The sequence below is a fragment of the Gopherus evgoodei genome, chromosome 1, assembly GCF_007399415.2.
Source record: "Gopherus evgoodei ecotype Sinaloan lineage chromosome 1, rGopEvg1_v1.p, whole genome shotgun sequence".
Lineage (NCBI taxonomy): Eukaryota > Metazoa > Chordata > Testudines > Testudinidae > Gopherus > Gopherus evgoodei.
Window position 1 is genome coordinate 60,289,078 of NC_044322.1, and position 15,511 is coordinate 60,304,588.

Sequence of the window (15,511 nt, forward strand, 5' to 3'; positions counted from 1 at the left end):
GAGGAGAGAAGTAGAGTAGCTGCCAGCGAGTAGGGGCAGCTGAACTCTAAAACTTTTCTTGCAAGACAGATTGCACTCTCCCCAGAAGGAGAGGACAACAGAACAAGGGCCTGACTGAGAAGGGATCAGCTAGACCCTGCGCGACTGTGAAGGGCTTTTGCTTTGCCCAAGCCTGTGTCTCCAAGGCTGAGAAGGACTGAGCTAGCAGAGGAGAGACAGGTACTTTGCCACACCTCCCAGTTTGACAGCAAACCATTGATAAATACTCTTTGAGTATGGTCTTTCAACCAGTTTCATACTCACCTCACTGTAAGAATACATTGTGGTTCCTTTGCTTTTCTTCCTCTCTGTTTTCTCTTGGCAACCTTATATGCTTCCATGATTTCAGCTGCTACATTTATGTGAATGATTCTCAAATCTGCTCCTCTACTTCTTTGCTCAGTCTTACATTTTCAGATGTCTCTTGAAGTGTCTTAGATGGCTCATCACAATGTCCATATTTTCCAAAATTGTGAACTTATCATTCCTCCCGATCTCTTTCCTTTGTTTCTTTTCTCTGGCTGACAACTCTACTATCTTTCCCATCTATCAATCTTGCAACCACTGTGCTATGGTCTGCGTAAGAGAGGAATTGTTTCACTCTCTGAGTGATAGATGGAGAAAGTTATCACTGGCCTCTACTCTTATTTGATAGTCCAAGAGAAACAATGGATCAGCATGAGCCATAACTTCAGTTTGTGGAGTTGGGGCTTTTGCCATTGATTTCAGTAGAACAGGGTTAGAAAATATTGTACATGACATTGAACAAAAGACAGTGATCTAATGCCAGCCAATTGCTCCTAGATGTTTCCCTTGACTACCAAGTTTACAACTTTGTATTTGTATTTAGTGTAAGCCCACCATCTGCACCCCTCCTGTACTTCTGTCAAATGCTGGGAAATTAAAGGGACTAGAGTACTAGAAATTAGTTAAAAGGAGATGTATATTTCAGTCATCCAAATACTGGTAACACTGTTAAATAAAGTATGATTGTAGATTATATTGGCATTCTGTATTTGCTGCTCATTTTCTCCTTTGCTTTGGGTACTGCATGTTAGTCTGCTCTGTTATTAAACCAACTGCACTGAATATGAAATAAAGCATGTAGAAATAAGAACTGCAAAACTAATAATATTTCTGAGAGGGAATGTACAACTGGTAATATGAAAACGGCTGCACACGTATTTCTATACAGCTGTTACGTGTGTGTAATGCTCCTTCGCTCTCCCGGTCAGAGGGAGGCCACTCAGGCTAGTCCTGTGAGATCAGGACCAGAGTCTGTAAGACAGGCAAAAGCCCCAGTGGGGCTGCGTGGTAAATAGGTAATACCAGGCTTTAGCCTGGAGTAGGGTAGCTCAAGTAGTCAGCCCTTAAGTACAGTCTGTCAGAGCTGGCTCGGTCCTGGGCAGCGCTCAGGCAGACAGTAAACACACAGTCTCAGACTGGCTTTGGCCTTGGCGGAGCTCAGGCAGACAGCAAACACACAGTCTCTAAGGAGTTGGCTTTAGCCTGAGTGGAGCTTAGGCAGCCAGCAAACAAACAGTCTTTTGGGGGCTGGCTTTGGCCCTGTCGGAGCCCAGGCAGTCAGCAAACAAACAGTCTGTAAAGGTGAGTGGCAAGGGAGCTCCTGTCTTGGGCTAGAGCCTCCTTGCACTGGGTATGGGGTCTGCCAGCCGGCGTGGAGTAGGGCCCATCCTACTCCACCGCGTCCCAACCCAGGGCCCTGACAGGCAGGATTGGCTGCCCCTATGTCAGTGGGGATCCAACTGCAACACACCAACTGAGCTATGCCGGGCTCTGCAGCTGGCTGCTCCGTGGCTGCCCTAGACTACTTCCTCCCTCCCCAGGGTTTGGTACCTGCGGCCTCCAGACTTCTTCCTGCTCTTCGAGGTAAACTGCAGTGGGTACTCTGGGCCAGTCGTTGTCGAGGTCTGGGGATTGGGAACAGCCAGGTGCAGGCTTCTCTAGGGGCCTCTGGAGAACAGGCCGAGTGTTCTTCTCCGTTGCAGGCTCTCCCCCAACTGTGCTTCAGGGCCGACCTCTTATACTTCCGACCATGTCCTGGTACTTCTGGCGAGGGGGGCGGGGCGATCTAGGCTCCACCCTCCACAGGGCATCTAATGCTCCCTCGCTCTCCTGGTCGGAGGGAGGCCACTCAGCCTCACTACAGTGTGCAATATATATATTCCATGCTATACCACTTTATATATATAGTTACAAAGAATATCACTTCTCTTTTTCAACTAAACATTGGTGTAAATTTAATAATAAAGTATTGTATTTGTGATCAAAACTTTTGTATCTTGTGTGAGATTTTACTAGATTGTAAAGGAATTCTGACCTTATTCTCTCGACAATTCTTGGATATTAAAGTACTCTTCTTTGTCTGTAATGTTTTTAATATACATTATTTCAGGGCGTGGGAAAAAACAAGATTGTTGACCGATTCCTTCACCTGTTAAATAGACCCAGAGAATATTTACAGCTGCATAGGTAAGAATGGCACTTTATATGCTTTGTTTGGTTCAATGTCATCCTTATTTTCACTGCTGAGCTTTTAGATGTTTACATCTCATATTCCTGAAGTTTTATTTATTATTGTTTATTATTGTATTACTGAGAGCCATAGTTAGCTGCATCTACTCCAGGAGTTAGATCAATCTATGTTGACAGAAGAATTCTTCCCTGGACCTAGTTGCCGCCTCTTGGAAAGATGGATTAACTAGATTGATGGAAAACCCCCTCCCGTCAATGTAGGAAGCGTTTACACTATGCTGCTGCAGTGGTGCAGTTGCAGCGCTGTAGCAGTTGTAATGTAAGCATACTGTAAGCTCCATTTGCAAAAGCATCTAATCCTGTTGACTTTCAATGGGACTGAGGGCTAGTCTACACAAACATTCAGTTCTCAACAAGCTGGTGTGTGAATCTACGCCATACTAGCCTGCTGCATACTAAAAGTATGTCTACACCACAGCAGCTATAGTGGTATAGCTATGGCACTGCAGCTGTCTCACTGTATTGTAGACACTTCCTACATTGACGGAAGGGATTTTTCCATCAGTGTAGGTAATCCATCTCTCTGAGATGCTGTAGCTAGGTTGTTGGAAGAACTATTCAGTCGACGTAGCTGCATTTACAGCGTGGGATAGGTTGCCCCAGCTAAATTGCAGAGGGTTAAAAAAATTTCACAGTGCTGAGCGATGTAGCTAGGTCAGTCAAATACTTATTTGTATTAAGTGTCTGTGTAGACCACGGATCGGCAACCCTTGGCAAGTGGCCCATCAGGGAAATTCGCTGGTGGGCCGGGACGGTTCGGCTGATCTCAGCTCCCACTGGCTGCAGTTCACCGTTCCAGGCCAGTGGGGGCTATGGGAAGCAGCGTGGGCCAAGGGATGTGCTGGCCACCGCTTTCCGCAGCCCCTGTTGGCCTGCAACAGTGAACCACAGCCAGTGGAAGCTGCGAGCGGCTGAACCTACAGATGCTGCAGGTAAACAAACCATCCTGGCCCGCCAGTTGGTTTCCCTGACAGAACGCTTGCCAAAGATTGCCAATCCATGGTGTAGACCCTGCTGATGCATGTTAACTGTTCGTTAATGCTCTTCGATCTAGTCCTGTTTGAAATGGGATTTATGTAGTTTAACTAATCAATCTCAAATTCACGCCTTTTATTAATTTAGATTAACTTTCCTGCATGTCCCTATGTAGACAAACATTTTTTGAAAATTTTACTTTCAGTAAATAATATGGGGGAAATAGAAAAAAAAATAAAATTTAACTGTAGTAGATCCTATTATAAGATGTAAATATACGTTATGAAAGATTTCCCCAGCTCTTTTCTCAGCAAATGGGTACCTATCCAACTAAAAATGCTGTTGAAATATTTTTTTTTTGTTTCATTGGTACAATATTATTAGGCATTCTAATGATCTACCCAGTATACATATCCAGAAGTTAATTTACATGGTGTAAATTGAATTTTGAGAGATTATTTAAATTATAGAATACCTATTATTCAAGCATCAGAGGACACTTTCATAATCAGAGTTGGTGAGCTGATACCATGAGTAATTTTGAAGTCACATTTCATAAATAGATTTGTACATGATAATGATGAGGGGAACTGAAAGGCGAAATAAGTACAATCCCTTCTGACATTTGGATGTATTTGTATTAATCCTGATTCACATGCAAGGGGTAATACAAATAAATCATAAATCATTCTTCCTAGCTTTTCTTACAATTCTTAGCTGAGTTTTCTTACTTTTCTGAGTGTTATCTTTACATTTTACATATTTTTTGTTCTCAGACACTATAATTGGTACTCGCAATGTTAATTAAGGGGAGACATAGATACATTTAATAGGGAAGAACCTCCAAAACATGAGACTAACAAAATACCACTTAAACTGTGGACCATTTCCTTCAGTGTAAGTTATTTCCTGTACTTCAAATGTATTTTAATGCATCATAACAAGTATACACATAAATAATCACATTTATTTCTAATTAGAAATGAAATCCTAATTAACGACAGCTTCTAGGGGCTGTTGTATAACACATCAATAAAACCATACATTTAAGGTACATAAATCACATAACCTCAGTATGGCAGTGTAACAGGGTGGCTCACACTTTAATGGCTGGCAGGCTGGAGCTACTGTGATTACAGAATGAGTCACACCTGGGAGAAATCAAGATGATTACCCTAAAAAAAACACGACAAGGATGCAATGAAGGGGAGGAGCTCAAGAAATTGTAAAGAACTAGCAGAGAGTATGAAGGCCTCCTGCGTGAAAGTCCCCAAGACAGAGAGGAGCCCAGGAGGCTCCAGTGAGGAAACTCAAATGGAGTTTGGGCCTAGAAGAACTGGGAAGATGGACTGTGAGAACAGACTGGGACAGAAAAAGAGCTGCAGCTATGAGAGAAAACGGCAGAGTGAAGTATGGATTGTTGTGTGGTGATGGACTGTATTTTGGGACTCTGAGAATTGTTAAGAACTGCTGCTGTTATTAAACCAGCCCCAGGCAAGGGGTGGTTGTTATCCATAGTAAAGCTCGTGTGCAGTTATTAAAGGACCTGCAAGAAGGGGCTAAATGAGACAGGGTGCCTGCAAAGCTGTCAGGTGCTCTCAGTCAATGGCTACCCTGTTACAATCAGACATATAACCTCTGGCTCTGAACTCATAAAAAAAAGCATGGCTGGGCTAATCATGGGAGACCTTCAAGGAAAAAATTCATTTGCAGTTAGTGGTGAATATAGTAAGTGATACTCTTCCTTCTAAGGCAGTATTGAGACATTAAAGACCCCATGGTGTTTTTCTTTACAAGAGTGGGAAGTGTGTAGAATACTGGCTACATGGTTATTTGGATAATTACATTCTGCCTATAATTTCAGTTGCATATTTTATTTTTTTACTCGCTGTCCTAAACTGTTTTTTAGTGTTGTTTGGTGCTGGTTAACGGTTGTCACATTTCTCTCTAGAAGAGATTATACTTAAATTATGGGTGAACTGATTCTTATATAGAGATTAAAAATCCATTGGTAAAGTTAATATGGAACTTTGAGATCTCTCTAGATCAGTGGTTCCCAAACTTTAACAACCTGTGAACCCCTTTCACTAAAATATCAAATCTCGCGAACCTCCTCCTAAAAATGAATATTTTCAGGGCTTTTCCCCTTTACCTGAATATATATTATAAAAGCAGTGATCTTGGAAATATAAAATTTATTGTTATGACATGCTTATTACACACTATTATTAATTATTATTTATCATTACAGTATTTTTATTACATTATGAAAATGGCAACACTCTTCCAAGATCTCGCTTCCATAGCTTGTATCACTTTGAATAAGCCTGTTATAAAACAGGGCACCTATGTTTCATCAAGTAGTATCAGATGTGAAACAGCATGAAGCTATTTAAGAAACCAGCTCACAGAGTTCCTCCTACACAAGCATTCAGGTCTTGAGCAGTCCAGGCAAACAACTAGGGTGAGCAGACGTTCCAATAAAATCAGGACTGTCCCAATTTCGAGGAGTTGGTCCCGCGTCCCGACCAGAGTACGGTCAGGTCACCATTTGTCCAAATATTTTGTTTCCTGGTCTTCGGTGGCAATTCAGCGGAAAGTCCTTCAGTCACGGACGGTCTTCGACGGTATTTCAGCGGTGGGTGCTTCTTTCTTTGGTGGCAAGGTTTATTACCCCCTGCCAAAATACCCCTGAAGACCATCTGTGACTGAAAGACTGTCCGCTGAATTGCTGCCGAACTCCCGGACGAGTGAGTGTAAAAAAAAGCTCCTCCCCACTGCGGTCCCAATATTTTCCTCATAACATCTGGTCACCCTACAAACAACACACGTTACAACAAAACTTAAACTTGTTCTTCATGATAATTTTAAAAACAATACTAGCTGCTTATTTCATTTTAAAAACAGCAAAAAATATCCACCTCCCTTTCCATTTCTTATAAAGAGTCTTGAAGTTTAAATCTCCTCAGTGTAATAAATACATTTGCTTTGATCTGCTTAGCTCTTGGAAGTTCAGGGGCTCCAGGCTGCTGGCCATGTGCTGCCGGGGGGCCTAGAGACAACTCTATCCGCCATTAAGGAATTTTTTCCCAAGAAACTCCTGTAGCATTTCGCAAACCCACAGGGGTTCACAAACCCCAGTTTGGGAACCACTGCTCTAGATGAAAGGCGCTATATAAATGTAAATTAATAGTCAAGTATTTAACATTTTTTTTAAATTATAAACTATTGGTACTAGTATTGTTCTTTTAATAGTCTTCATCTGTCTTATCACTTTTGACATTGCTAACTTTTGTTGTCTGTTATATTAGTAGTATAAAAAATTACCATCACGTGAAAAGAAATGAAATATTGTGTATTAAAAAAAATGAAGCCAAAGTTAGTAGAATGAATGACTCAAAAGTACAGTTTTTTTTAAATGGGGGTCTGTGTGTGGAAAAGCTTCACTGGTTTGAAGAAAAATTGATGTGACAGCGCTTATTTAAAAATTACAAAGCCTCTCATGGCAAGGAGATTTTGCAATGGAAAAACAATTAAAGCTTTTCAGAAGACTCAAGGAAAAAACATCTGCATTGTTAGACTATAAAACCCTTCTTAGCACTGATGAGAGAAACAGATAAATGTAAAAATGTAAGCTCCCAGCTGCTACACAAAAACAGCATAAGAAGGTACCATCAGGTTCAGTTGGCGGGCTCCCTTGATGTAATAAAATGGAAAAGAGTCATTTTGCTTTTCTTCTTCTATCACGTTAGAAGCTAATTATATATGGAGAAAGTCTTTTGCTGGAGTGCAAATATCTTCTGTCTATTATTTAAACATTTAGTTCTGCATCTCTTAGTGTTAAATATATTTCCACTATCAAGCTGCTTTTTAGAGTTCACTTGAGACACTGATTCTTTCTGAAGAAGAGCTCTGTGTACGCTTGTCTGTCAGCAGCAGAAGTGGTCCAAAAATAAATAAATACCACCTCAGCTGCCTTGTTATCTCACTGGTTCATCCTTTTTTTGTCTAGAGATATAATAGTTATCCTTCCATTTCCATTCTAAATTCTTTCCTTTGTGTGTAGAATTCTGACTCAAGCTCTTTCTTGGATGGAAGAAAGTTCAGTTTCTTGTCAAGGCTGTACAACTTGAGCTGTAGTTAATCAAATTTAAGTGAGGGTAAAAAGTTTCAGCAGCTAGGGATTGTGGAATTCACTCCAGTTTATACCAGTTTCAGAGTGCATAATCCAAGAATGAGCTCCAACGTAGTAAACAGGATCTTGCAGAAGACATCCAGGACCAGTTGATAGAACAAGTTAAGAGGGGTCAGTCAGGGCTGATCTTACCATGGGGTGAACTGAGGCAGCCACCTCAGGTGCCAGACTGTGGGAGGGGTGCCAGAGTGTGGAAAATTGTGTCTGCTGCTGGTGCATATGTATTCTCTCTGCTCTAGATGCACAGAGATGGTGGAGTGCTGTGCCGGAGGAAGGAGGGCATAAGAGACATAACAGGCAAGCAGAAGAAAGGTGAGAGGGAATAACAGAAAGCAGAAGGAGCTGCAGGGAGGGAGAGGAGGAGGAGCCTCTTATGTACCTCTCTAGCACCCCCAGGAACCTGGACTGATTAACATCAGCTTCTCAGGGAGCTTCCCGTTTCCTGCAGCTTCCCTGAACCCACTTGAGGAGAACAGGCAGTCAACTGAAGTAGTAGGAGCCAGTTAGGCCCTAAAGACGCTGATATCTTCCCTCACTCAGTCCCTGCTAGCAGCCTGCTTATTTGTCTCCTTGAATTCAGTGTTGAGAGCCACTATAACCAGCACAAAACAGCAGTCATGAGTGAAAGAAGAAAACTCCCCTCTGGGGCAGCATTCAGAAAAAGAAAGAAAGCAAAGGAAGCTTTTCTATCTAAGCAGGAAGGAGCTCTCCTGAGATACACAGACACAAATGTTCACGGTGAGCCTTCCGGCCCCCGTGAGGATGTGAGATGCCTGATCTTCCAGTTAGTCAGAGTGCAAGTGACCTGGCAGCTACTGCAGCATCCATATTTCCATCTCAAATGGATGTAGCCATGCACATTCCTGAAGAAAAGTGTAGATCAGAGAAGAGTGTGATGGAGGCTCAAGAAACAGCTGCTGCTGAGTTTAGTTCCTTAAGTCTAGACGATCCAGGACTGTGGACTCACTTGAGTTAGTAGCCTAAGGGACTTCCTTGTACTGCATGGGCCACAGCAAGTGAAAAACATCATGTTACCCAAAGACAATGAAAATAGAAGTTTCCATCCAACACATTACTGACGTGAAATCGCCAATGGTGACAAAGTGGAGAGGCAGAGGCGTAGCGAGCGCCCTCCGTACCCTCCGACTGGGGGGGCCCTGCAAGGAAGGGGGCCCCTAAAAGTGGCAAAAAAAATGTAAGGTATAACTAGGTAAGTGACATTTATTGACACAATCCATGTCAGTTTTATTGACAAAACCATGAAGTCATTATCATACATCATAATGCTATTGGCTACATCAGTTGTCTGTCGGTCAGTTTCGAATTTTAGTTGGACCCATTCAAAGAATGTGTATTTGCGTTCATAATGGCGGTCGGCGGATAAATGTTGTTAATTTAGTTTAGTTTTTTATCGTTTCCAACGCAGAAGCGTGCTTTGTGATGTCTAAGAGAATGTATAAGAGCGGAGCTAGTAAATGAAAGGCAGCAAAAGCTGCCGAGAAGGAACTTGAGAAAATTCCAAAGTTGTCAACGTATTTTGCCCTGCAGTCCAACGTACAGGTGCAGGCACATGAAACGGACAGCGCTAGCAGCGACGAATCGTATCCAGAAGTATCCAGAAGTGCTTCAAGTGAGGTCGAAGGTGAAGCCAGTTGTTCTACCAAACAAACTGTGACAGATATTCCAGCTGCTGCCGGGAAAGAAGTATCTGAATCTGAACTACTGACTGATGATCCAGGAGATTGGCCTTCTATAATATCGGACAGGCAAGTGTGTGACATTGTTGCACATGGCCCACCGCAGCAGAATGAAAGTTACGAATTTCCATTTAATGAGGAAAGACAGAGGTTCACAAGTACTCATTTCTATCGAACCATGGCAAATGGCGAGAAAATAAGACGTTCATGGTTAATGTACTCAGTTCAGAAAGATGCCATTTTTTGTTTTTGTTGTAAATTATTTGGCACTGGTGACATACTGCTACGTCATGGAACATCTGCTTGGAAAGCACTGTCAAAAAGACTTCAGCAGCATGAAACAGGCAAAGGTCATCAAGACTGTATGGTGAAATGGTTTGACCTTCGGTCACGCATAGTAAACCGTACATATATTGACCAACTCGAATTGCAGGCTTTTCTGAAAGAAAGAGATTTCTGGAGAAATGTTGTCAAACGCAAGGTTGATGTCGTTATTTTCTTGTCCGAAAGAAACTTGGCATTTCGAGGAAGTAATGAAAAGCTTGGTGATCCTTCAAATGGCAACTTTTTGGGACTGTTTGAATTGCTTGCAAAGTATGATATTGTCCTCAGCGAACTTTTACAGGGGATTAAGAAGGCAGAGACACATGTTCAGTACCTCAGTCCACAGATCCAAAACGAGCTGATTCAACTTGTTGCCAGTAACATTCAAGAGGCCAACATAGTGCAGCTTAAAAAAGCAAAATATTATTCAATTATTTTGGACTGTACTCCCGACGTGTCACATGAAGAACAGATGTCTGTGGTGTTACGCTTTGTTGAATGTAACGGTGAAGATGGTGTCAATATTCGTGAAGCGTTTGTTGGTTTTCTTAATGTTCATGATACAACTGGCGAGGGCTTATTGGAAGCGTTTTTTGAAAAGGCAAACAACTTAGGAATAGACATTGCTGACATGAGAGGCCAAGCTTATGATAACGGCGCAAATATGAGAGAAAAGAATAAAGGAGTTCAAGCCCGCATGCTAGAAATAAATGACCGTGCTTTGTATGTACTGTGTGGAGCTCACATTAGGAATCTTGTGATCTCAGACGCGGCAAAGTCATCGAAATATGCCGTTGACTTTTTCGGTCTGATTAACAGAATATACGTTATCTTTTCTTCTTCACCTTCACGTTGGGATATACTTCAAGAACATATGCCAATATCTGTTAAAGGGTTATCGGACACTCGTTGGGAGTCGAGAATTGATGCTGTGAAGCCATTGCGTTATCACCTTGAAGAATTGTGCAATGCTTTGTCATCTTTGCGAGAATATGCGCTCGAAAAGAAAGATGGCAATACAGCAACAGAAGCCGGTGCGCTTTTAGACCATGTTACTATGTGGCCGTTTGTTCTGACTGTGTACATGTGGTACGATATACTATTTCACGTCAGTAAACCCAGCAAATTAATTCAGTCACCAAATGTGTCAATTGACGTACTGCAGGCAGAAGTCGGTGTTACAATGAAGTTTTTGGAAGACTATCGAAATACATGCTATAACTCTGTGGTCACAAATGCACGTGAAATAGCAGAGCATATGGGTATTGAGCAGGTGTTTCCAGAAACCAGGGTGCGACGTAAGAAGAGAATGTTTGATTACGAATGTGCTGATGATTCGAGTCGTCTTTCTGCCAAAGAAAAATTCAAATCGCAGTTTTTTCTTGTTCTCACTGATCAGGCCATATCTTCTGTTTCATCGCGATTTGACCAACTCGTGGAGTGGTATAAGTTGTTTGGATTTCTGTACAACGCTAACAGCCTGAAGCAGTGTCACAGAGAAAATGAACTGGAGAATCACAGCAAAAATTTTGAAAGAAAAATGGGAGACATTGATGCCAACGAACTCATAATGGAATTGAATCGTTTTATTTATGTCATCGAGAAAGAGGGAGGACTTGTCACGGCAAATAATTTTTTAACGTACATATACAAGAACAGCCTTCAGGAGATATATCCGAATCTTTGTATTTGCATCAGAATTCTTCTGACCACACCAGTTACTGTCGCTGGTGCTGAAAGGAGCTTCAGCAGAATGAAACTGATCAAGAATATCCTGCGCTCAACCATAACAGATGACAGGCTTTCTGCGCTTGCAGTTATCTCAATCAAAAACAAGATTGCCAGATCTCTGGATATGACGCATTGATTAACCAATTTGCAGAGAACAAGGCTCGAAAGAAGCACTTTGCGTAAATACGGAATACATGTACACTGTAGGCCTATGTATACATAATATGAACCCTGTATATTGTATAAAATAAGTACCGCATTCCAGTTGCTGCATTGTAAGGGGCCCCGGACATATGTTCGGAGGCGGCCACGTTCTTTGTTGCTACGGCCCTGTAGAGAGGCCAGGGCTTATGTACTCAAAAACCCAGAATGCTGCATATTGTTTTTGTTGCAAACTCTTTCAGTCTAATGTTCCAGCCACATTGGGTTCTACAGGAACAAAGGACTGGAAAAATCTGGCTAGAAATGTGACATGCCATGAGAAGGCAGCAAATCACCAGAGAGCATTCCATAGGTGGAAAGAGCTTGAGATGAGACTAAGGTTAAAGGCCACCATAGATGATCAGCATCAACAGAAGATTGCATCAGAGTCTCTTTACTGGCAAAATGTTCTGAAAAGGCTCATTGCTATTGTGAGAATGCTTGCTACCTAGCACTGCGTGGCACTTGAGATCAGCTGTATGTGCAAACAATGGAAACTTCCTTAAAATTGTGGAGCTGATCGCTGAGTTTGATGCTGCATTCCAGGAGCATCTAAGAAGAGTCACCACCCAAGAAATGTACACACACCATTACTTTGGAAAAACAATTCAAAATGAGAACATCCAGTTACTGGCAACAAAAGTCAAACAGAAGATTGTGGCAGATCTGGAGTCAGCAAGATATTACTCTGTTATTCTGAACTGCACACATGACATCAGCCACATGGAAATAATGGCTTCAATTGTGCATTTTGTAACAACAACAGAACCTAGTGAAAATGTCCCTGCAATGGTGACTGTCAGAGAGCATTTGCTAGAATTTATTGACATTGATGATGCTACAGGAGCTAGTATGACAAATGTGCTTCTTAAAAAGCTGGACGATACGGAAATTGCGATAACTGACATGAGAGGTCAGGGCTACAACAATGGTGCCAACATTAGAGGAAAGAGGAAATAACAGAAGAGTGCAGAAATGGATCCGAGAGTTAAACCCTCGAGCTTTTTTTATCCTGTGCAGTTCTCATTTGTTGAACGTGGTGGTCAGTGATGCAGCATCAGCTTCTAGTGAGGCTGCTGAATTTTTTAATGTAATTCAAAGCATCTATGTATTTTTCTCTTCATCAGCTCATTGATGGCAAATTTTAAAATAGCATCTGAGAACATCCTCTCTGACACTGAAACCACTAAGTGCCACACGATGGGAAAGTCTCCCTGATATCGGCTGGGAGAGCAATACAGCAGAGCAGAGACAATCCAAGAGGTTTTTGGAAGCTGCAGGGGACAATTTCCTGGTGCACGTGCTTGAGGAACCAACTAGGGGCAGAGCTCTTCTTGACCTGCTGCTCACAAACTGGGAATAATTAGTAGGGGAAACAAAAGTGGATTGGAACCTGGGAGGCAGTGACCATGAGATGGTCAAGTTCAGGATCCTGACACAAGGAAGAAAGGAGAGCAGCAGAATATAGACCCTAGACTTCAGAAAGGCAGACTTTGACTCCCTCAGGGAACTGATGGGCAGGATCCTCTGGGAGAATAACACGAGGGGGAAAGAAGTCCAGGAAAGTTGGCTGTATTTTAAAGAATCCTTATTGAGGTTGCAGGAACAAACCATCCTGATGTATAGAAAGAATAGTAAATCTGGCAGGTGACCAGCTTGGCATAACAGTGAAATCCTTGCTGCTCTTAAACTCAAAAAAAGAAGCTTACGAGAAGTGGAAGCTTGGACAAATGACCAGGGAGGAGTATAAAAATATTGCTCAGACATGCAGGAGCGAAATCAGGAATGTCAAATCACACTTGGAGTTGCAGCTAGCAAGAGATGTTAAGAGTAACAAAAAGGGTCTCTGTAAGTATATTAGCAACAAGAAGAAAGCCAAGGAAAGTGCGGGCACCTTACTGAATGAGGGAGGCAACCTAGTAACAGAGGATGTGGAAAAAAGCTAATGTACTCAATGCTTTTTTTGCCTCTGTCTTCACGAACAAGTTCAGTTCCCAGACCGCTGCATTGGACAGCACAGCATGGGGTGGAGGTGACCAGGCCTCTTTGGAGAAGGAAGTGATTCAGGACTATTTAGAAAAACTGGACGAGCACAAGTCCATGGGGCCGGATGCGCTGCATCCAAGGGTGCTAAAGGAGATGGCAGATGTGATTGCAGAGCCATTGGCCATTATCTTTGAAAACTCATTGCAATCGGAGGAGGTCCCCGATGACTTGAAAAAGGCTAATGTAGTGCCCATCTTTAAAAAAAGGAAGAAGAGGATCTGGGGAGCTACAGGCCTGTCAGCCTTACCTCAGTCCCTGGAAAAATCATGGAGCAGGTCCTCAAGGAATCAATTCTGAAGCACTTAGAGGAGAGGAAAGCGATCAGGAAGAGTCACCATGGATTCACTAAGGGCAAGTCATGCCTGACTAACCTAATTGCCTTCTATGATGAGATAACTGGCTCTGTGGATGAGGGGAAAGCAGTGAACATGTTTATTCCTTGACTTTAGCAAAGCTTTTGGTACGGTCTCCCACAGTATTCTTGCTGGCAAGTTAAAGAAGTATTGGCTGGATAAATGGACTATATGATGGATAGAAAGCTGGCTAGATTGTCGGGCTCAACGGGTAGTGATCAATGGCTCCATGTCTAGTTGGCAGCCAGTATCAAGCGGAGTGCCCCAAGCATCGGTCCTGGGGCCTGTTTTGTTCAATATCTTCATTAATGATCTAGAGGATGGTGTGAACTGTATCCTCAGCAAGTTTGCAGATGACACTAAACTGGGAGGAGAGGTAGATAGGATACAGAGGGACCTAGACAAATTAGAAGATTGGGCCAAAAGAAATCTGATGAGGTTCAACAAGGACAAGTGCAGAGTCCTGCACTTAGGACGGAAGAATCCTATGCACTGCTACAGACTAGGGACCGAATGGCTAGGGAGCAGTTCTGCGGAAAAGGACCTAGGGGTTACAATGGACAAGAAGCTGGATATGAGTCAACAGTGTCACCTTGTTGCCAAAAAGGCTAACAGCATTTTGGACTGTATAAGTAGGAGCATTGACAACAGATTGAGGGATGTGATCATTCCCCTCTATTGGGCATTGGTGAGGCCTCATCTGGAGTACTGTGTCCAGTTTTGGGCCCCACACTACAAGAAAGATGTGGAGAAATTGGAAGGAGTCCAGCGAAGGGCAACAAAAATGATTGGGGGCTAGGGCACATGACTTATGAGGAGAGGATGAGGGAACTGAGATTGTTAAGTCTGCAGAAGAGAAGAATGAGGGGGGATTTGATAGCTGCTTTCATCTACCCAAAAGGGGGTTCCGAAGAGGATAGATCTAGACTATTCTAGCAGATGACCGAACAAGGAAAAATGGTCTCAAGTTGCAGTGGGGGAGGTTTAGGTTTGATATTAGGAAAACCTTTTTCACTAGGAGGGTGGAGAAGCACTGGAAGGGGTTACCTAGGGAGATGGTGGAATCTCCTTCCTTAGAGGTTTTTAAGGTCAGGCTTGACAAAGTCCTGGCTGGGATGATTTAATTGGGGATTCATCCTCCTTTGAGCAGGGGGTTGGACCAGATGACCTCCTGAGGTCCCTTCCAACCTTGGTATTCTATTATTCTATTCTAAAGTTGAATGGAGGCGATAAAGCCTATAAAACATCAAATTGGGAAGATAGATGAAGCCATAGTTGCCATTATGGAGAATAATGCTATAACAGGAACTGTTTGTGGGAGAACAGTGGCAGAGGGAAATGGAATCACCAGAAACATGTGTAACTTCAAATTTCTGTGTTGCTTAGTGTTGTGG

The 15,511-nt window shown here is 42.6% G+C and overlaps 1 protein-coding gene across 1 annotated transcript in view; it reads left to right on the plus strand.

The window, feature by feature from the left end:
• VWA8 (von Willebrand factor A domain containing 8) overlaps positions 1-15,511 on the plus strand; it is a 285,192-nt gene that overhangs the window by 144,503 nt on the left and 125,178 nt on the right. Inside the window, 1 exon segment of the mRNA XM_030565861.1 lies at positions 2,456-2,532. Coding sequence (XP_030421721.1) covers positions 2,456-2,532 — 77 coding nt within the window.